Below are 23,231 nucleotides of genomic sequence, written 5' to 3' on the forward strand. Positions count from 1 at the left end.
AACTGCTGACAAGCTGGCTGTAGCCTTGCATGGTTGACTCTGCCTTCGGTGTGTCAATGTGTGTATTAACTGATATAGGTCTGCTAAATGCCCTAATTGTAATCGGTATTCTGTAAAATTCAATATAGGTCTAGACTGGATGATGAATACAGCGGTGTATTTACCATGCTGCTAAATAGTAGGAGGTATGATTGCATCATTTAAGAAATAGCTGCTATTGTACTTCAGATTTGTGACTTGACATTCTAATTCAATTGGGCAGACCGTTCTGTTCAAACTAGGGTGGAACACTTCCAAGCTGAGTTTGACGGGTAATATTATGTATGCGGAACCAAATTCGTCGGGGAACGTTTCCACGGACCCGCACTTTTGCAACACAGCTGGTCGCCTGCCTCAAATTTTCTATGCGGTTGTGTTAGGGCGCTTGATGCTTTTTGAAGAGCAGAGATGTGGTCCTTTTTTGCAAGGGATCCAGTCAAAGACTTTGCTTATGAAATTCTACCAGACACCCACGAATCGTCCGGACTATGGACGCTTCATCGGGGTAAACGAAAGGTAAAGCATAGGCGGGAGTGTCGCTGTTAGATGCCGTCTAGCTAGCTACTCTAGCGGTAGCTCGTTCCTCTTGCGGAGGCCTTTCTGCTCTACAACGTTCCTCTTGTGTCATGGCTCTACGTTATCTGCACCGTTTTTCCCATAGTTTGGTGCCAAGGAATATCCATTTTTAGTCATATTGGCACGATGTGAGCCGTAGATGAGAGCCGTTTGGTGGTCTGTCAACACCCCAGCAGAGTTTTTGTTTACGCCAACGGGTGGACAGGACACGTATGAGCCGCCACGTCACACCCTGTCATCGTTAGATTAAAAGAATTGCATGAAACGGTAGCTATCTTAAGATCGTGACTTGTGTGCCTTTTTTTTTTAATATTGATATTAATTATGTCTACCACCATTTCCCAGGGGTGTCAATCACACAGTCGCATTGCTTGGCCCCTATGTGGGCGCCTTAAGCAAAGCGAGCATCACTGCTGTGGTCCTTTTCTCAGAAAACTATTTTGACATGTATTCACCCAATGTCAATAAAATGTATGCCCTGTACTAACCTTTTTGATTCTAAACTTGTAATCTTCTATCCACGCTTGACTGGTACATAGAGCGTTTGCTTTGCAGTCTCATGTGCCATCTTCATACCCCTGTAATGGTCTTGTGTTTCTAGACGAATGGAGAGCCAGTGTCCTTGTTTGTGTACGAGGTCGCCCTAGGAACCGACCAGCAGACCCAGCTCGCCAAGGCAGCCTTCAAACGCATGAAGACCCTCCGCCACCCCAACATCCTGGCCTATGTCGATGGGTTGGAGGTGTGTGTCTGTGATGTATTTTACCAAGTCAAACTCAACGCTACAAAACACCCACATATTCTTATAACTGGAGACGTTACAATAATCTGTCTTTTAAGTATCCATAATTTTTTTCTTTCTCTACATATTGCTCAGATAGAGCCATATGTAACTGGAGACATTTACATATAGGGTTAATGTCTGGTAGTGTGCAAATAGGATCATCTTTGGATGTTAAGGGTGGTCAAGAACCTAGACTAGGATATAATAGTCCTTCCCTCATAACTGTACAATCATGAGGGAAAATACATGTTTTCAACGCGGAATATTGTCAATATTTATTGGGTGTCAGACTTCTAAATGCTAGGTCCTTCCTATTCGGAGAGACTGTCAGTTATGTTCCACTCTTGAAGAGGAACTAGTTCAACCACAACTGTTAGCGTGAAGTTCAAGTGCAAGACTGATGTTGAACCCTGCAGTCCCCTCAGATAAGTCGGGAGACATCAACTTGTCATCATAGGTGTTCCACAGGGCGACGGACACACAGTTTTGTTACATCGAAAACAATTCACAAAAAATGATGTCATCAATTCTGAATGAATGTGGTTGATAACGCGGCACCGAGAATTGAATCTCAGCAGGATAAATACTTTATAATAATTTTATCGGAGCCACGGACACACTGCATCTTGTGGCTGTGGAGCTCCTTCCATTCATTACAGTCTTCCGCAGCCGTACAAATGTTTTTACGTTACGATCATCATACGCAATGTTTGAGGATCCTGCTGGAGCCAAGGGGTAAAGACTGGCACTTAAACATAGTACTTACTATTTAGTTGTCTAGCGTCTTATCCTAGCTGTCTCTGTTTTATACTGGGATAGATTAACTTAGCGTCTCTTAGTGCTTGGCATTTGGTTCTATGAACATCCTTACTGTACCGACAGTGGTATATTGTTTCACCTTCTTCTGACAAATGGACTTATGATGCTATCCATTTGTATGGTACGCCCGCCCGTACGAGTCGTAAGGTGTAAATACCCCATCTTTCTTGCGACATTACACGGAGGAATGCCCCCTTTTGGTCAGTGCCACTCGTAGTTCTGAAAGTAGAGCGAGTTCAGTGAGGCTGACCGTACGGCTCGACAAAAAAAATGCCCATAAAGAGAATTATTTTCTTTGTATTTGTATCACGTTGGTCGCTTTAATTTCGATTTTAAATGCTCTTACACACTTGATTACATTGCTACTTTATTCTGGTCACCAATTTATGCATTGTACGGTCTTGCTGTGCGTGCAATACAATGTTAAGTTGTGTTGTTTGTACTCAAGCTGGTTTGCTAAAGAGGCTAATGTAGCTAACAATGACTAGCCAATGACATGACACAATCACGAAGACAAACAGGAACGCAACAAGCCAGGAAATTACGTCAAGTTCTCGCTAGAGCAGGTCGGCCGTACCGGTATACCATTAAAAAATGGATAGCACATTATTATAAGTCGCTTTGGATAAAAGCATCTGCTAAATGCCCTAAATATAAAATGTAATGAGCCTCAAAGATGTGCCTCTGGTGAACGGTATTTCCACGGTTGGCCTGCAGACGGAGAAGTGCCTGTACCTGGTGACGGAGCAGGTGACCCCGCTGGCCGTCCACCTGAAGGCCCAGGCAGAGAAGGGCGGGTCGGGGGAGCTCGAAGTGTCCTGGGGCCTCCACCAGATCGTGGTGAGGAGACTGACCCTTGCTTATTTATTCTCTGTTTTCACTTCTGTTTTATGTCTGTCACATGCACACACACACAATCTCAATGATTACTTTTGCAATCATTGAGGTTGATTTAAAACAAAAATAATAATAATATAAAATAAAAAGAAGCACTGAGCTTCTTGGTCAACGACTGCCACCTTCAGTTCTCTGCCAAGTCGGTTCATTTGGATGTGACACCTCCCCCCCCCAGAAAGCGCTGAGCTTCTTGGTCAACGACTGCCACCTGCTCCACAACAACCTGGGCATGTGGGCCGTGTTCGTTGACCGTGCCGGAGAGTGGAAGCTGGGAGCCTTGGACCACGTTGCCTCGGAAACGGGGGACCCCAGCGGGGCCACTCTGCCGCCGCCAAAGGCCGTCTACCCAGACATGGAGAAGTACGACCCCCCCGAGACCCCCGGCAGCAGCGGCACAGAGAAATGGTGAGATGGAAGAAAATGTTTTTGTAACGGGTGAATCCATGGGGTAATTTGAGCGGCACAAAACAATTAGGCAGTTGGACGTAGCTCTAGGGAATATTTGTGTGTTTCTCTACGGAGATTTCAATGGTCTTGAGAGACTGGTGGATTCTGAACCTTTATTTGGGTAGAGAAATTAAGCAGACAGAGCAGCAGCTCCTGAATGGTCTATTGCCCTCGTGATGGTGCTAGTGTTTGGTTACCAAAGGTATGGTGAAACACTAAGGGATATTTCTGCCCACCAAATCACCACTGCAGCACGACTAGGGCTGGGTAAAAAATAACAATTTAATCGATTTTGGATCGATTTCCAAAATCCTGCAGTGATGGAATGTTGTAGTTCAAGTACACTTTCACTTGCAATTCCTTTCTAATTTCAAAATTGCACTTTTGAGACTTGAGGCAGTTTTGTTTACAGCTCAAATTTCATCTGTCCAATTTACAAGTTTGCACTTAAAACCTGTTGTTTAAGGTAAAGAGAAAAAATAAAGTACATTTGTATTTTGTAACACGGTTAAAAAAGTATTTAAGAGCAGATTGAATCGAATCGTGATTAATCGATTCAGAACCTTATGAATCAAATCGATTTAGGAAATTGGCCACGATACCCAGCCCTCGCCACGACGGGTTATGTGTTCTACATTCTTTGCCAATGGGCTGTGGTACTTGAAGAGCTGAAGAGCCTTGTTGTTTGCAGGGCTGGGGAGGTGTGGCGACTGGGCTGCCTGATCTGGGAGGTCTTCAACGGACCGCTGCCGCGCGCCGCCTCGCTACGCTCTATAGGAAAGGTACGGAAACGGAATTCTTCAAGAATTAGTAGTAATACTTTTTGTCTCTTCAGGTCATACAGTATTAACCTACAAATGAGCATATTTAAATAGGTTCACATCACACCCAAATGGGAAAAACTGTGCGGAAAATCGCCTTTGCCTTTTCCATTAAAGGGTGTGACTGGCTATGACTAAAACGCACTTCAAGGCTAGTTACTAAACCAAGCCTCATGCTTCACATTATGCTTCGCACCTTGCTTTACTTAAAGCAAAATGTATCCTCTTCGATCACGAGGTGTTTTTATGTGAGAGAACTTGTTTTTCATTATTACCTTTGTACCCCCAGGTCCCCAAGCTCCTGGTCCCCCACTACTGTGAGCTGGTGGGGGCCAACCCCCGGGCGCGGCCCAACCCCGCCCGCTTCCTCCAGAACTGCCGGGCGGCCGGCGGCTTCCTGAGCAACAGCTTCGTGGAGAGCAACCTCTTCCTGGAGGAGATCCAGGTACACACACACACGCAGCGAGAAGCACACACACACAGCCGGTCGCACAGACGCAGCCAGACGCATGCACGCAGCCAGACGCACGCAGCCAGACAGACGCACGCAGCCAGACGACACACGCAGCCAGACGCACGCCGTAGTCAGAAGCACACACGCAGCCAGACACACACTCAGCCAGACACACACGCAGTGAGACGCACACATGCAGAATGTGACTGCATGTGACTGTTCATAACACAAAAGGGAAGTTGAAGGAGAAGTTATTACTATTTATTGGTGATGTTGATATAATGTCAAGATGGAAGAGGCAAGGTGGAAGTCTTTCCAAAAAAAAGCATGACAATCCATCCATGTCGTTGTTTACAGTTTGAATGAATGCAATGTCCGTCGCTGAAGGTGGTTAAGGTCGTACTTGGGTTGGGTGACTGTTTCTGATCTTTTGTGTGTTTGTGTTCAGATCAAGGAGCAGGCGGAGAAGCAGCAGTTCTTCCAGGACCTGAGCGAAAACCTGGACTCTTTCCCGGAGGACTTCTGCAAACACAAGGTCCTGCCCCAGCTGCTCACCGCCTTCGAGTTCGGGAACGCGGGCGCCGTGGTCCTCACGCCCCTCTTCAAGGTAACGCCGCGTTTAATCACTAAGTTCGTTGTCTCTGAGTCGATAACATCAGATCCTGTGTAAAAGTAGGGGTTGGCGATAAAATTAGCTAAGCATGACTTATTTTTCATGCTTAGCAAATTACAGTATAACCAAAATAATTTCCTTATTTAAAAAAATCGGTCCTGAGATATGTGTGATAGACAGGCTAGATGGATTCACAAATCAATTGGAGAAGAGATGCCCTGATTGGTCAGAAATGAGGCGGGAGCTGTCTCAAAGCCAAACTGAATGCACCACACCCCGTGGCGTTATACTATAGGTGTCAGAGAAGCCTAACCCTCACTGGAACGCAGAGGCCAGAGATAATCCGCTGCTCAGATGGAACAACACCATCCACACACACTAAAGCTTTATGCTTTAGGGGTCCGGGAAGCCTGACCCTTATTGAACAAATTGAGATTTGGTTGAGGAAACCGATTTTGATATCTGCCATATAACTTTTAACTGATGGACTCTGTAGTACAATACCAACATCTCCGTAAACCCAGATTTTTACGACATTTGATTCTTCACCTCTAAACCATCTGAAGTCGTACTTATCGCACACCCCTAACGGCAAGTGCCCTCTTCTCAACCACCGAGAAGAATACGGCACAAACAAGAACAGAACATGGTGCTATTGTTATCGGACTGACGGCCCGCACAACGCCTACAAAGGCCTTCTGTAGGAAAAAGAGGAACTGATTCATTTTGTCTGCAGTTCTTTGTTCCATGGAGAAGAAAGACATCTATTTTCAAGTACAAAGTCCATCAAAAACCCTTTTGCAGCAATTGATGCAGAGAAATCCTTAAACAATAGGAAGTTGTACATGGTCAAATTCTATCTGATGTAAGTGTCCCAGTATTCCCAGATTGAGAAATCCAAAAAATGGGTGAATGTCTTTTCCCTGACTTCCTCTGTGTGTCCTCTGCCAGGTGGGAAAGTTCCTCTCAACGGAGGAGTACCAGCAGAAGATCATTCCAGTCATCGTGAAGATGTTCTCCTCCACCGACCGGGCCATGAGGATACGACTGCTGCAGCAGGTACAGCATATCCCTTCACCCCCAGCACAGCGAACCAGGGCAGACCAAACTACCCCAGGGGCTAGGGCTGTGCGGTAGAGGTATGCATCTGGTATTGCACTCACATTAAAACCACAGTATTAAACCTACATTGTCCAATGTAGGTTTCCTACACGGATGCATACGTGATTTCAAGCCAAGAACGAATCCTTTGTACAAAAAGTGTTTTTATTGTTTCTGTTTTCATCCGTACATCATTTTGTTTCACACCAGTCCTACTAAATAGTGTAACTACTTAATGTATAATTTTGTATATAGCCATACACTAACTTGCACACATAATGTAATCGACTGCACTGTATTCAGTGTTTCCCGCAGGATTTTTTTCAGCAGCGGTGGTGTGGTCCCCGATCCCTCTAGGGGGGTCCGGGGGCATGTCCCCCCGGCCGAATTTTTTTGGTACCCTTTACATTGGAATGCATGAATCTGGTGCACTTTGAGAGGAGAATATGCACTTAAATCCTATTCAAACAGTCCTGTGTATTACTGTAGATGGGATTATTGGTGTTGTAACTTTGCCTTTTGTGTCTTCATTTACAGATTTTTATATAGTAATATTTAAAGGTCCCATGACATGCTATTTTATGTATTCTTTAATATAGGTATTAGTGGGCAACTAACACAGTATTCAAAGACGTTCCCTAAATTCAGCCGTGGTGCAGAGTTACAGCCACTCCGAGCCAGTCGCACATTGAGCTTCCCCCAAATGCGCTGTTTCGGTGGGCGTGTCAAGGAGGAGGGTGGGGGTGTGGCCCTGAGCAGCTTGCAGCCACCATGCGCTCTGTTTACAGTGGATGTATCGCAATGGCGAGCCGCACACAGCTTTTAGCCGTGTTCTGTAAATATTCTAGAACACACGGGAGTCCTGGAGCTCTATATCTAAATATTATCATATAGCCTACACAGATATCTATATCATATAATATATATCACGGCCAAAAGCTGTGTGAGCCGATATTATGAATCTCAAACGACCGCGTTGGGTTCTCCGACGTTCCTGGTTCTTCAACGTCCACATCAATGTGAATACACACACTGTAACGCAAGTGTTTCTTGTCGGTTCTTTGACGTGTCTTGTATTTCCACAACGAGACTGTCGTGGGGGTTATCTGAGCCATGGTTGAGAAGGAATTGGGGGAAAGGAACTTTGATTTGACTCGCTGAAGTACATGAACTGCGACATGCCGGCGGTTGCCGCGAGGCACCATCGCCCGGCAGCGGGCAGCGGGCAGCCGGCAGCAGGCAGCGCGCGGTTCAGTCGACTTCAGGTTGATGTGAAAGTGGAAGAACCAGAGACGTCGCAGAACCCGACAAAGTCGTTTGTGATTCATAATATCGTCTGGATGCGCACACAATATGTTATATGATATAGATATCTATGTATATGATATTATTTAGATATAGAGCTCCAGGACTGTAACGCAAGTGTTGTACACTTCCTTGTTATTTGGATAACCGTTCTGCTGTTGGTGTGACGTCGGACTCTCGTATCTGGTATTTCTACAACGAGACTCGTATTGGGGGTTATCTCAGCCAAGGTTGAGAATGAATTGGGGGAAGGAACTTTGGCTTTGACTCCCTCAAGAACATGAACCGCGACAAGGAGGAGAAAGGGATCTTTGCCGGGCAGCGCTTATGCACCTCCGCCTCCGGCGGTGGTCCCTCAGCGGGGCTCAAGCGGGAGACATTTGCCGCCAACAATCCCTTTCTCCTCCATGTCGTGGTTCATGTTCTTGAGGGAGTCAAAGCCAAAGTTCCTTCCCCCCAATTCATTCTCAACCTTGGCTGAGATAACCCCCAATACGAGTCTCGTTGTAGAAATACCAGACGTGTTATGCGCCATCACACCAACAGCAGAACTGTTATCCAAATAACAAGGAAGTGTACAACACTTGCGTTACAGTCCTGGAGCTCTATATCTAAATAATATCATATAATACATAGATATCTATATCATATAACATATTGTGTGCGCCTCCAGACGATATTATGAATCACAAACGACTTTGTCGGGTTCTGCGACGTCTCTGGTTCTTCCACATCAACCTGAAGTCGACTGAACCGCGCGCTGCCTGCGGCCGGCTGCCCGCTGCCGGGCGATGGTGCCTCGCGGCAACCGGCGGCATGTCGCAGTTCATGTACTTCAGCGAGTCAAACCAAAGTTCCTTTCCCCCAATTCCTTCTCAACCATGGCTTAGATAACCCCCACGACAGTCTCGTTGTGGAAATACAAGACACGTCAAAGAACCGACAAGAAACACTTGCGTTACAGTGTGTGTATTCACACACACACATGTGGCGCTCGCACGGTCGAGTCTCATTGGCGGGCCAACGTCTCTGGGCGGGCCAGGCAGAGTAAGGGGAGGAGCTGAGATTCCTCATGATGTCATGAGCACAGATTTCCAAATCAGCGCGCTTGAGCCTCCGTTTTTTCAAAGGCGAGCAGAACAGCTAGTGCTCGTTTCACACCAAACGCAAGTTTTAGCCACTGGGGGACCATAGGCAGGCTAGGGGAACTCATATTTATGTTAGAAAACCTCATAAATTGAGATTTTCATGTCATGGGACCTTTAAACAAAAAATGCCACAACGCAAATATAATTTGCACAATTTATTTACAGATTTTTGCCTAATGCTTAAACACTAAACATGGTTGCTATGCCCAAAGCATAACTGTTTTTTACATGAGACACTTTGTTCAAAAATGAAATGTCCTGCAACAATGGGCCAAACACATCTTTTTAAATTATAAACCTAACTAAAATTTGAAAAGAACACAGACTCACACACATAAAAAATAAAGCTAATTGAGTACCAATCAGTGTGAGCCTTAGCACTACAAATAGACCTCAGGTGAACTCAGCTCCTTTGTGAGACAGTGAGAGTCAGGGGAAGAGGACAAGAGAGCGATGATAAGCTTGTTATTGCTTAAAACACTTCTTCTTAGTCTTGGGAGTCAAAAAGTGATGAGAAAATTATAAAATAAATATAAGTCATACATAATAGAAACTATTCATGATCTTTTAAGAAGTCCTTAGGTTTTTTCCCTGCATTTATGCTAATGACCACATGCTTACAGGCGATTAGCATAAATCCCTAACTAAAATACGCGATGAAAACAGATTTTATATGGCAATAAAGAACAACATCGGATCTAACGGTATGGATTCATTTTTCAAAGTTCCCGAAATTACCTAGGCTATAAATTCCTGACTGGATATAAGCTCCTGTAAAGGCTATGAGTGATGTGATCCCAAAAAGAGCGACAACACACACACACACATAGGCCTACACACACACACACACACACACACACACACACACACACACACACACACACACACACACACACACACACACACACACACACACACACACACACACACACACACACACACCCACCCCTAGAGGAAAAACGGCACGGAGGTTGCGGTTTATAGATACAATAAAATGATTGGGCTTAGAGGGTTTTTAACACTGGTGGTCATGTAGCGACACATTTTAGCAACTTACTTTCTCTCTCTCTCTCTCTCTCTCTGTCTGCCTCTCTCTCTCTCTGTCTGTCTCTCTCTTTCCTTCTTTCTTCGATCTTCCGCTTCACTCGCTACTGCTAGAATCAATGTAACTTTGCAACCGTGTAGGGTAGCCTACTGCCAACAACTGCCACACTCGCTGTGTATTTTTGTTGATGTTGGTTACGTGACGATGTGCCGCGTGCTGCGCAATTGACGTTACGCGCTGTACATTTTCTAAAAGGAGCTACGTAAAAAAATAAATAATAATAATTAGGAGAAGGATTTTTATTGCAGCGGCGGAGAAAATTCAGCAGCGGCGGCGCGCCGCTGCTGTGTGAACGTGGGGGAAACACTGGTATTACTGTTGACCTTGTTGACCTAAAAGTACCATTACAGTTGAGGCCCGCGAAACCTCTCCGGTAGGGCTGGGCAATATATCGATATTTGAAATATATCTATTTTTTCGAACGAGACGCTCTAGTCAGCATCGATATAATTTAATTTGTGTTGAAAGTACAGCACATTTGTTCCAAATAACAGCAGTTTCGAACCGCGCCTGCCGCCTGCTATTTCGTTACTCTGCTTATCTCTCTCCCGCTCTGCCTCCGGCTCACACACACTGCCCTGGCCCGGCCCCCCTTCCACTCAAGTATTGTCTCCTCCTTTCTCCTCCCCCCTCCTCGGTATAAAGGGACTGAAGTGTGCCTTGTGTCTCCTGCTCCCCGTCCCCGTCAGATGGAGCAGTTTATTCAGTACCTGAACGAGGCCGCTGTCAACTCTCAGATCTTCCCCCACGTGGTCCACGGCTTCACGGACACCAACCCCGCCATCCGGGAGCAGACCGTCAAGGTAGGACACGCATAGCTAAGGGGATGGAGCACAGGGCATGGAACACAGGGGATGGAACACAGGGCATGGAACACAGGGCATGTGTTGTATTGTGACGTTAACTTGTATCACAATAATAATAATAATAATACATTTAATTTAGAGGCGACTTTCAAGACACCCAAGGTCACCTTACAGAGCATATAGTCATCATTCAAAACTATGTAAAACAGACTAGGAATAAAAGGAAAACAGAGGTTAAACATGAAGAATAATAATAATTAATAACACTCAAAGACGCCTAAAGTGAAGGGGGGACCTCACTAACCACCACCAATATGTAGCACCCACTTGGGTGATGCACGGCAGCCAATCGGTGCCAGAACGCTCACTACACACCAGCTTGAGGTGGAGAGTTAGGGATGAGGTGGAGAGTGAGGGAGTAGAACATTTAAACACTATCGACCATATTTAAACACTATCGATCACATTTAAACAATATCGACCACATGTAAACACTATCGACCACATTTAAACACTATCGACCATATTTAAACACTATGGACCACATGTAAACCCTATCAACCACACGTAAACACTATCACCCACATTTAAACACTATGGACCACACGTAAACCCTATCGACCACATTTAAACACTAACGCCCACATTTAAACACTATCGCCCACATTTAAACACTATCGCCCACATTTAAACACTATGCACCACATTTAAACACTATGGACCACATTAATAGATCTTGTGTTCAATGCAGCTCATTACACAGCAGGAGGTGATGTGGTATGGCATAATGACTGAGTTAGGCTTAAGGCTAACAAAAGTACAATATAATGGTCTCAGTTATGGCTCATGGTGCAATACATTTTATAATAGAAATATACTCTAACTTTAGGTATCCATATTGAAAGCAATAGAGCTAGAGCCTACTACGGTATATTGTAAAAAAAAAAAAAATACCTTTCTGGTTTGTCTAGGTCTAGGATGAAATAGAGTGGCTGACACCAGAACTGACTATTGGTCCTGTCTCGGGTATTTGGCTCATTTCAAATCGCCCCAGCTAGCCTGCTTAACAATGGCTTGCAATGGGTATTCACAAAACTGTCCTTAAAACAACCCTAAATGTTAGTTTTCAGAAATGCGCAACTCAGGAGTTGTTAGTGGTGTTCGTTGATGCTCCAAATCAAGTATCGTAGCGAAATACAGTTTCTATCATGTTCAATTTGGCATTTTGTTAGTCCATTGATTTCGGTTGGAAGACTCATTGCTCCTTGACCGGTAACGGAAAGGTGGGCTGGTTGTAGTCTTTTCGCTCCATTCTAGCGCTACTGTTGATACAGAGAACCGAGCGAAAAGACTACAACCAGCGCCTCTGGACTCTGCTGTGGCCGTGATCTTCTCCTCAAGCAATAAGAGGAAGTCAACTTTTGCGCAGATTTTTTTCTCCTCAACGCACAAGTTAATTTCGGGTTTTAAATGCTTAGTTACGTGCGCTACTGAGATCTGTACCGAGTAAAATATTACCGTTTTTTTTTGTAATGCCTTACATTACCGCGTCACAGCGAAAAGTAATGTATTACAGTAATGCATTACTTTTGTAACGCGTAACCCCCAACACTGCCCAGCGATATACCCCCCCTCCCTCACTGACAGCCCGGCGCTCTGCTCACAAGATAGGTGCATTCTTTTTTGGAGGAATATATGCTCCTCGGGGCTTCCGTAGTTTCGAGTTTGACTTCCTGCTATCACCAGTTGTTGTGTACCGTGATATGTGCCATACATATAAAGTAATTAATGGTCACTACGCCTCGAGCATTCTTTCTTTACAACTCGGCCGCCCGCCTGTATTGGCCAGAAGTTACCACAGCATGGCACACAGGGCATGGGACACAGGGCATCACACTTTTATTAATTTTGCACCTGCAAAAAAAGGTTTGCTGCCATTGCCAACCCATTGTGCTGCAAAACAATAACATTTCTTGACACTTGCCTGGAGTTTTTCCCGTCACTCTGCATAGTACGTCATCCGGATCATTGGTCTGATTGGTTGAAGGACTATCCAATTGCGTACGGAGCCATTTGAACTACGCTCGTTGATCACAGCTCTTGTGCTGAAAAAAATTATTGCAGCCTCCCCAGACCAACGTGGTTTTGCAATAGCCAGGCTAATTGTTCTATTCATTGACTTAGTTTTTTGTAAAATAATATCACACGGTAAGACAGCTTTTATACAGTTTTGTATGTTGTCTGCTATTGGATCATACCAACGATACACAGCCTTCCATCATGTTCAGTGGATTCGATGAGCAGGTGGCTGGCTTTTCACAGCTTTAGTTTAGGAGCTATTACATCTTAATCATTCCTTTTATCCAAACTTGATGAAAGCGCCCCACCTCAACAGTATATATGCTACTCTATCTTCTGTATTGCAACGTGTGTGTGTCTGTGTGTCTGTCCCCCCCCCCCCCTCCCCCCCAACAGTCAATGCTGCTGCTGGCCCCCAAGCTGAACGAGGCTAACCTGAACCAGGAGCTGATGCGGCACTTTGCACGGCTGCAGGCCCGGGACGAGCAGGGGCCGATCCGCTGCAACACCACCGTCTGCCTCGGCAAGATCGCCCCCTACCTCAACCCCGCGGTAAGGCACGCTGACGGTAGACACGCTCAGCGATGGAGTGAGGATGGGTGGGGTGCTGCTCGTGTGAAACACAGTGGGTTCTGATCCGATCCACTCCGACCCTGCTGAAAAACAAGCCACAAAGCAAAGGACGCAAGCCGAGACGGCTACAAAAAAAATAAAATAATAATGTATACATGTATTAAAAACCAAAACTCAACAAAGATATGGTAGCATCGTCAACTACCGTATTGGTCCGGATATAAGACGGCCTTTTTTCCCCTCGAAATGGGTCCAAAAAAGTCGGGTCGTCTTATATTCGGGGTCTAGTATTCAGAGCGCAGTTTCTCTTCTTCGCCTCTACATTTAAATGTCAATGCACATTCGCGGCCGCAGGTGGCGCCAGGAATTGTTTCCGGGAAGAAGTATTCCAGCGTCCTTAACAACCAGACCGTTACCGGTGTTTAAAGACAGGCATTTAGAGACAAGTGGATCAAAAGTGGGTCAGGTCAATCAACAACAGCGGAGGAGCTATGATGCCAATTTTTAAATAATGGTCGTCAATAAGGCAGAGTCAAGTAACAACTGCCAAGCTGCCAAGAAGTTCGGGGTCACGGAGTGTAACGTAAGAAGATGGCGAGCACCAAAACAACGTCTCAAAGATGCCAACAGTCAGCGCAAATCCTACCGTGGTCCTCAAAGTGGTCGTTTCAGTGAGGTTGACCGGAGAGTTTTTGAATACGTCAGAGAAAACGCGCTTTGGGAGGAGCCACTGGAAGCGGAGCAGCTGGGGAGCGATGACAGCGAGAGCGAACACAGCGGGGCAGAGGACGCGTGTGAGGGATAGAGAGACATCGGAGGAGAAATTTGGCGAATTTTAGTTAAGTTTAGTTAAATATGTGGCCTGTATTTTCTCTGTTATTTAAAAATATTCACAATGTTGCTTGATATTCATTTTGAATCATACTGTACATATTTTGCCTTGAAAGTGCCGTGGCCTTTACTGGCATTATTATTATTGTCATTAATATTACAAGTGTTTAATTCACTGTGTTTTTAATATTGTTATTAAGAAAGTTCTTTGTTCTGCAAATGTGGTCTGCAAATCTTTTTTTCTAAATGTTTGTGTTGAAAAACGGGGGTCGTCTTATAATCAGGGTCGTCTTATATTCGGACCAATACGGTATTAGCATCTGTGTGTGTGTGTCCCGCAGACCCGGCAGCGGGTGCTGATCTCGGCCTTCTCCCGGGCCACCAAGGACCCCTTCCCGGCCTCGCGCTCGGCCGGCGTTCTGGGCTTCGCCGCCACCAACAGCTACTACAGCCTGGCGGAGAGCGCCGCGCGGATCCTGCCCATGCTCTGCACGCTGACCGTGGACCCCGAGAAGAACGTCCGCGAGCAGGTGAGGGGCCACGCCCGCACAGGGGCAGTCTTTACATTCAGGCCGTTCAGCCAACGATTTTTTTCCAAAAGCGACTTACAATAAGTCAATTAGTCAGAAGAAGGCAAGGCAACTTTATTTATATTGAACTTTGTATACGCGAGACGGGCTCAAAGTGCTTCACATACTCATACTCAAACAATAAAAGGAAATGATGAAATAAACTGGATAAGTAAAACCAAAACAAAGGCAAAGTTAAAAAGAAAGAAGGAGAAACAACAATATAGCACTGTCGGTACAGTAAGGATGTTCATAGAACTAAGTGCCAAGCACTAGCTAGGTAGGATAGCTAGGTTAAGATGCTACACAACTCTGTACTAAGTAAGTCCGACACACAATAAGTTTAGTTTAGTTTTTATTTGTGCAAATAAACAAGATTAAAAAAGGCAAGAAGATTTGCATAGACATACATAGATGCACGGGTGGGATAAAAGAAACCCCGAAGGGCTTATTAAGGATGTCCACCTGACATTAAAATACAATAAGGTAAAGAAAATAAAGTAAAAGAAAAGAAAAGACAAACAAAAGTAAAATTATAGAGATAAAACAACTACAAAGTCATTTTACAAAAATGAGAATACATTTGAGTAAAAGTAAAAAAGGAAAGTAAAGATATAACTAACAAGCAAAAAGACAATACAGCATACATTCAGTTTATCATATTATCATAGGCTTTTAAAATTAGGTACATTTTAAGATATTTTTTGAAAGTAGCTAAAGATGAGTGTTTACGTAGAGTAGCTGGAAAACTGTTCCAAACGACTGGACCTCTGTCCCTAATAGAAAACTGCCCCAGATTTGTTCTGAAAAATTGCCGGTGAAGGAGATCTACAGATCTGGTCTGATGACTATGGATCTGTGACCTGGTTATAAAAAAACTGTTAAAAGAAGAAGGAAGTAAATTATTGAAAAACTGGAAAACAAAAGTGCCGATCTGAAGAGTATTCACATCATATATGCTTAGCAACTCCAGATTCCGAAATAATGGAGCACTATGAGCGTCCCAACTGGAGTTGGTTACAGATCTAACAATTTTTTTCTGTAACAGAAAAATCGAATTTAGACTGGTTTTGTATGTACTAGCCCATACTATATTACCATAGGATATAAAGGGATAAATAAGGCAGTAATATAAATCCATACAAATTTTCCTTGACAGCACGTGTCTTACTCGTCTAATAACCCCAATGTTTCTAGCCAATTTATTGGACACCTGTGATATGTGTTTTTTCCAATTGAGCTTATGGTCAATAAAAACCCCAAGGAACTTAACATTGGAAACATTAGGAAGTGCATTGTTCGCCATAAAAATTGGCTGGATAGGATCGGATAGAATAATATTTTTAGGCTTAAATATCATATAAGCACACTTCTCTACATTAAGGGATAATTTGTTGAATTTGAACCAGTTATCCAGCCGATCGAGTACGCTATTCATTCGATCTATCAACTTGTGTTCATCTTTATCGGTAATGAAAATATTTGTGTCATCGGCATACAAAATAAAAAGAGCTTCATCAGATATTAAATGCAAATCATTAATATAAATAAGGAATAAAAGAGGTCCAAGTATGGAACCTTGAGGAACTCCACACTGTAGATGACTGTGAGTCGAGTTAGCTCCATTCCATACTACATACTGTTTCCTGTTGAACAGATAACTTTTAAACCAATTAAGCTCAGTCCCAGAAACCCCATGAGCCTGTAGCTTAGTTAATAATATATTCGGATCAACGGTATCAAAAGCCTATAAGTGCGTACATTAAGTGCCAGGATGCACAACCTACAATAAATAAGAGGGGTGGGAGGGGGTGGCTATGCAGAGTCCAGGGCTGCATCCGAATACCTAGTACATACTATTTCTGTCTAGTGTCTACTACTTGACCATACTACACTTGACTGTGTAGTACGGTCTACAGACATGCGTAGAACGCCTCCGAACGCCGCCGAAACTCCACCGGATGTTTGGAGATGACGTATCTCCCCCCAGATGGCGGCAAAATTTACCTGTTTTCCGTCTTGTTATCGTTGCTATTAAATAAAAAAATGTCTCTTTCTACGCGAATGGCTCTTGAAATGGATATCTCTGCTAGAAGGCGTCGTCGTCGGTCATCTCGTAGAGCGACTTACCGGCAGGTTATGTTGTATATATGTGGACATTTGGTAAGTCATTTTTTTGGAATAATAATAATACATTTACAGTTATTTGTTACTCCGTGAAAAAGACGATTGAAGTTAATTTTTCCTTTTTTATTGAACACACACACACACACACACACACACACACACACACACACACACACACACACACACACACACACACACACACACACACACACACACACACACACACACACACACACACACACACACACACACACACACACACACAAATAAAAAGCCGCTGTTGGTGGTGTCGGGTCAGCCATCTCTTCTTCGTTTGTTACCAGACTCCGGTTGCATTGTGGGATAGCGTAGTGTGGTCCGTGGTTCACTTTGGCGGTAGTATGCATTCGGAAACGACTTCCGTACTACAGAATGCATACTAGAGTATTCGGACGCGCTAGATTTTTCGCATACTACAAAATGCATACTATATAGTATGCAAGTACGAGTATTCGGATGCAGCCCAGGTTAACTCCAGGAGAGTTGAGCCTTTGAATCGTTTTATTGCTTTTCTTCGTCTGAAGCAGATCTTCAACATCCCGTAGTTTGCCTTTTTCTCGATTATTTACTTTCTACTCCCTTCAGTATTTGTCTTTCTCTCGTCCTGCTCCGCCAGGCGTTCAAGACCATCAAGAGCTTCCTGACCAAGCTGGAGACGGTGTCAGAGGACCCCACCATGCTGGTGGAGCTAGGTGAGTACAGAGTGTAGCAATCGCTCAACCCTGGTGGAAGGAGGTGGCAGCATAGGAACACCTCTCATGTCACGCATCTAGACCTGCTTCTGTTCTGGAGCAATCAAAGCCTGGGGCCTAGAAGAAGGTCTCCAGCCATGGCCTCACTGGATGCTGAACACACTTTACCGGGGAGGACTAGGGCAGCATGTGGCTCAGGATGTAATGAGCCACATGACTGGTAACCGGAAGGTTGCTAGTTCGAACCCCGGCTCCTCCTATCTGATTGTCGAGGCTCCCCTGAGCAATACGCCTCACCCTGAAGGCTCCTGACGAGCTGGCTGTTTCCTGGTGTGGTTGACTGCGCCGTTGGTGTGTGAATGTGTGCATGAATGTGTGAATGTTCGGCAATATTGTAAAGCGTTTTGAACAAGGGGTATACGGTATAAACGGTATAGAAAGTAAAGCAGTGTTAATTTGCGCCACGGTATGGATTTTGACGTTACCTTGAGACCGGTGTGACCGGTAGACAGCGTTGTGTGTTACTCGTAACAAAGTAAGTAACGCGTTAATACAGGAACCTAACTACTTTTTCATTTAAAGTTACGCGCAACTACTGAAAATATGGTAACGAAACATAGTTCCCTTTTCAATTTGGCGCAACGATACTTTTCCAGGGACAGATTTGACAGCGATACTGCCTTCTCAGGCAGTATGCTATTGCGTGCTTGCACAATAGTCCCTTCACGAGCTCTCATTCCCCACCATACGAGACAGACGCTGCTAGCGTGAAATTGTCTCTCAAAATGCCAGCGGTGGAACGAGATAACAAACAACGTCACTGTTTACCTGTGTAAGGACATGGTTCCCTTTCAAAATGTCGATAGAAAGGGCTTTAAAGAGATGCTCAAAACACCCAATCCCAGGTACGCGTTACCTGCCAGCACACACTTCAGCCAAATTGAGATGCCAAAACTATACGGAAAGGTCTGCAAGCAAGTGGAGAAAGAAATCCATACTATTAAAAAATTTGTGTTTTTCAGAGATGGAAGTAACTTGAGAAAAGATTTATCATTTTTTTTATGCAGTTTTGCTGCCTAACCAGTATTTTACCCCTTCAGAAGCCTTTATATCGAAATTAGAAGATAAAAACTACCGTGATATAATACCTTTACCGTCTATGCCTGAAATCATACCGTGATATTCATTTTAGTCCATACCCTACAATACAGCCCTACTTTGAGTTGCCACTGGTTAGAAAATGCGTGGTATAAATGCAGTCCATTTATTATTAACTTTAATAAGAATATAAAATTAAGAAAGTGATAGTAACAGCACCTCCAGGCCCTCTCAGGCTCTCTGTTATCTCGTGTGTCGGTCTCGCTCATTCTTCATGTTCCCGTGGGACGCAGAAAAGGACGTGACCTCGTCGGCGCACCCTGCGGGCGTGTCCTCGAGCTGGGCGGGCTGGGCGGTGACGGGCGTATCCTCCCTCACCTCCAAGCTGATCCGGACCGCCCCCGGGGCGGAGGGGGTGACCGCGGCGCCGGAGAACAGCGGCCTGACCCCCGGCCCGGCCAGCACCCCCGACGCAACGCCCGTCCCAGGTGGGTCAATGTTCAACTGGGTCAAACATGATTTGCTGTTAAATGTGATAATCGTTGAACTGCATCGTTGTTTCTGCAATAGCCAGAAGGTTTAGGTCCCATTGTGTTTGAGTTTTTCCTGTCCTTACTGCCTGCTTTCCGTCCACAGCCTCTGCAGCTGCGGCTCCACGAGCCCCGCTTTCTCACCCTAGCGCATTAAGCCACGCCCCCCAGACATCAGCCAATGAGGGAGCCAGTGACGGGGAGCAGGAGCCCATGGCGGACCGCTGGGACGAGGAGGAGGATTGGGGAAGCTTGGAAGTACGACGGGATTTGTTTTATGTTGTTTATGTCCGTTTTTTGTGTTGAATTTTTTTGAAACATGACTTGATTTGCCTTGAACGTGGTCTCTATTTTGAATCAGGAGCCGGAGAAAGCCAACGCGGCCTCGGACGACTGGAGCACCGATTGGTCGGGAACGGCGGCGTCGAAAAAGAAGCCCGGGGGCAGCGGGGTATGCAGAGCGCCCGACGCCTCATTTTGTGCAGTGACATCATCAAGGAGAGCCAAAGTCATAGTTAGGCATGGTGCTTGGGGTCAGACATTTCATGTTTTCCATGAAAACTCGCATTTCTATTCAACAGTTTTCAGCTGTGGTGGCAAGGGTTTTCTAATCGCCTTTTAGCCTTTTTCTGTGTCATTATTGGGCGTCCAAATTTGGTCCACTGAAGGGGTTGTTTTGTAACGCCAGGCGACGAGTTGTTTTCGACGTCTACCGAACGTCTGATGTTATCGTCCGTGGGACCTCTGTTTGTGGACGTCTTTTCAACATCAAATTCAGACTAATTTATACTATTATCATTTATTTAGACCAATTATGACACAGAATAGACGCCACTCGTCTCCGACGTCACAATGCGCAGTGGGATCATGTATACATTTCCTGCACCATTCTTAGGGGTCCAATTGACGTCCAAAAATATACCCAGTTCAAAGGTGAAATGTTGAATGTCAGTATGACGTCCAAGTTGGGTCATGGTTTGACATCCAAATAGTGGACCTAGTTCGGACGTCAAATAGATGTCCAGAATTGGTCATGGAACGACGGACCAGACATAGATATGATCTGCACGTCTATCCAACATCCGATGTTTAGTGGGATGGTAATGGGCCTCTGTACGCCTATGTAGATATTCCATTAAAAATCATCCGTTTCCAGCTCGAATAGTAATTTACCACCTTAACAGTGACTAGACTGTATTTCTGATTCATTTAATGTTATCTTCATTGAAAAAAAACAACAGTGCTTTTCTTAAAAAAATAAAAGTGCGTTTCTAAGTGACTCCAAACTATTGAACGGTAGTGTGTTTTTATAAGCAGATGACACAACGGCAAAATCACCAAATTTCTTCTTCTTCCTCTTCTTCCTCAGATGGCTCGCCCTTCGGCTGCAGCCTCAAAGAAACCCGGTTCGGACTGGAGCGGCTCGGCTTGGGACGCCGACGACAGCTGGTCCAACGACCGGGGCGCCCAGAGCCCCCCCGCAGAGGACGCCTGGGGCGACGACTGGGGGGCCGAGCCCACGGGTGACCAGCCCGCGGGGGGCGAGGAGGCGGGCGGCAGCGGGCAGACCGCCCCGCTGCCCGCAGGCGTGCGGCTCGCCAGCGAGTACGACTGGGACACGGGCCGGGGGGGCGGCACCGGGGCCGGCCCGGCCCGGGCCGGCGGCCAGAGCGACCTGTTCGCCAGCGTGTCTCAGAGGAGCGCTGCGGCCCCCGCCACGGTGAGGGGGGGGATGGGGGCGGAGGGGGAGGGGGGAGGTTTGGTTACTGCCGCTACACTGAGGGCAGTCGGCTCAAAGTAGATCCATGGAGTCTTTTGACTTCACACGTAGCGAGCAGGACGTGTTTTTGCACCCACGCTGTAAAAAACTGAAAATGCAATTTGACCTTGAATCAATGATGGATTCTGTCTGTCTGTGTCTGTGTTTCCATACTGGCAGGCTGGAGATGTGTGGGGTTCAGAGACGGTGGGGGAATGGGGGGCAGAGGAGAGCTGGGAGTCGGTGGATGGAGGTCAGGGTGAGTCTGAATTCTAAATTCAACTTTTAAGATGGCTTTTAGGAAACTGAAGGTTTAAAAAACGACCGTGAATTTGGTGATTTTCCACTTTTGAAAAATGATTGGAATCGTTCATAAATTAAACTGATTACAGTTATACACACATTTCATATAATTGCTTTGCTTTTCATAGTAGCCCTCTTATTGTAGTGTGACGGTGGAGGCTGGTCCTCCCCGGGCCACACAACCCTGTAACGGACGCACTCCAAACCACGTGTGTCTGTCAAGGGTTTTCTGCTCATAGCCGATGGGCTATGAGCATACTAGTTTTTATTTTCTTAAATAATCGAATAATTTTCTTTAAATAATTGAAATAATTTGTGCATCCAGTCAAAGCTATCATGAACGCTGCGCAAAACCTCACAACACCCACCCCTTGTCGATGATTGGATGGAATAGTATTTATTTGTGTTTTCAGTGGTTGGTTGTACCATTTGTTTTGGTGTACGATCTCGGAGCACAGGCTGCCTATAGAGACGCAGCTTTTTGACGGCCTGCTTGAGGCGGGCAGCTAGCGGATCGTGAGGAAAGATCAGATGAATGTGATGGTTTATGTTTCGGCCTAGAATCGCTGATACAACCTTTAATATCTTGTTAATTACTGTGCTCTGTGGTCGACGTTCCAGCGGGTCTCAGCAAGGCCGAGCTGTCCAAGAAGAGGCGCGAGGAGAGGAAGAAGGAGCTGGAGGCCAAGCGGGCCGAGAGGAAGGCGGCCAAAGGGCCTCTCAAGCTAGGCGCGCGCAAGCTGGACTGAGCCCCGCGGTGACAAACAACCCCCCACCTTGGCAGGAGGGCAAGGCCCTGGGTGGGGCTGTACAACCATAGGACCCTGGCTCCGGGGGCAACGGTGCAGGAAGCAAGATGGACAGGGAGGCAACGGCCGTCCACCATGGAGGCTGCTCGCTGGTTGGGCTGGTACTGGGGGTACCCAGTGCATTGTCTTACTCTCTCCATTGAGAAAGTATGAGAAGAATGCTTGAGTACCACCGCACCCATCTAAGGCCGTAAGAATTTTGTTGTTTGGTTGCTGGAGCAGCAAAATGAGGCGAGTCCATCGGTTTGGATGAAGGGAATGGTTAAACAACTAAAGCTTGCAATAGGAGTGAAAAATATCTACAAGTCCAAGATGTGCCTCTTGTGGCAAAGTCCATGGTCAAGCTATCACAGAAACCTGCTCCCCTAACCAAATTTGTGGAAACCCACATTTTGACATGCAATTCTAAAAGGGACAGTTGTACAGTGAATGTACAATATCATCTTGTCCATTCACATCAAGCTGTTTTTAACCAGAGGATGGGTAGGAGGTGTGTATCTATACATTATAAGGTATAAAAGACTCCCTAAACATGTTTTGTAGATTGTTTTATGTATTAAATATATATACATCGAGAGAGCTATATAAACCTGCACACATGCAAAGATCAATGAATGTTTTCTATTCCACCGTCTAATCAGTACGATAGCTTCTGCTATAGGTAATTTAATTAATTGTCCTGCAATGTATCCTACTGTACATCTAGCCGCTGACTTCACTGACATCACTTAGACCTGTTCTAATACTGAAAAACAACAGTGAATGATGCAAGTCATCAGGATCTCTTGTCTTCCGGAATTAGACGCTCTCTTATTTTTATTTTTTTAAATGAAACTGCCAATCATGTTTGGTAGTTTGTTTGCCAAATAAAAGATGTAAGACTTCTAACTGGTTGAATCACACCCAT

At 45.3% G+C, this 23,231-nt stretch overlaps 1 protein-coding gene across 1 annotated transcript; it reads left to right on the forward strand.

Moving 5' to 3' along the window:
• The first annotated feature begins 349 nt into the window (after positions 1-349).
• On the forward strand, positions 350-23,212 carry scyl1 (SCY1-like, kinase-like 1). Its single transcript, XM_060062261.1, has 18 exons — positions 350-555; positions 1,217-1,357; positions 2,936-3,058; positions 3,291-3,520; positions 4,254-4,344; positions 4,673-4,828; positions 5,286-5,444; positions 6,402-6,509; positions 10,799-10,912; positions 13,391-13,546; positions 14,740-14,928; positions 17,750-17,825; positions 19,217-19,411; positions 19,560-19,711; positions 19,815-19,904; positions 20,823-21,173; positions 21,393-21,471; positions 22,137-23,212. Exons 1-18 carry the CDS (start codon positions 448-450, stop codon positions 22,262-22,264), a joined length of 2,646 nt encoding a protein of 881 aa, XP_059918244.1. The 5' UTR covers positions 350-447; the 3' UTR covers positions 22,265-23,212.
• Positions 23,213-23,231: the final 19 nt, after the last annotated feature.

This window comes from Gadus macrocephalus, chromosome 10 (assembly GCF_031168955.1).
Source record: "Gadus macrocephalus chromosome 10, ASM3116895v1".
In the NCBI taxonomy this organism is placed as follows: domain Eukaryota; kingdom Metazoa; phylum Chordata; class Actinopteri; order Gadiformes; family Gadidae; genus Gadus; species Gadus macrocephalus.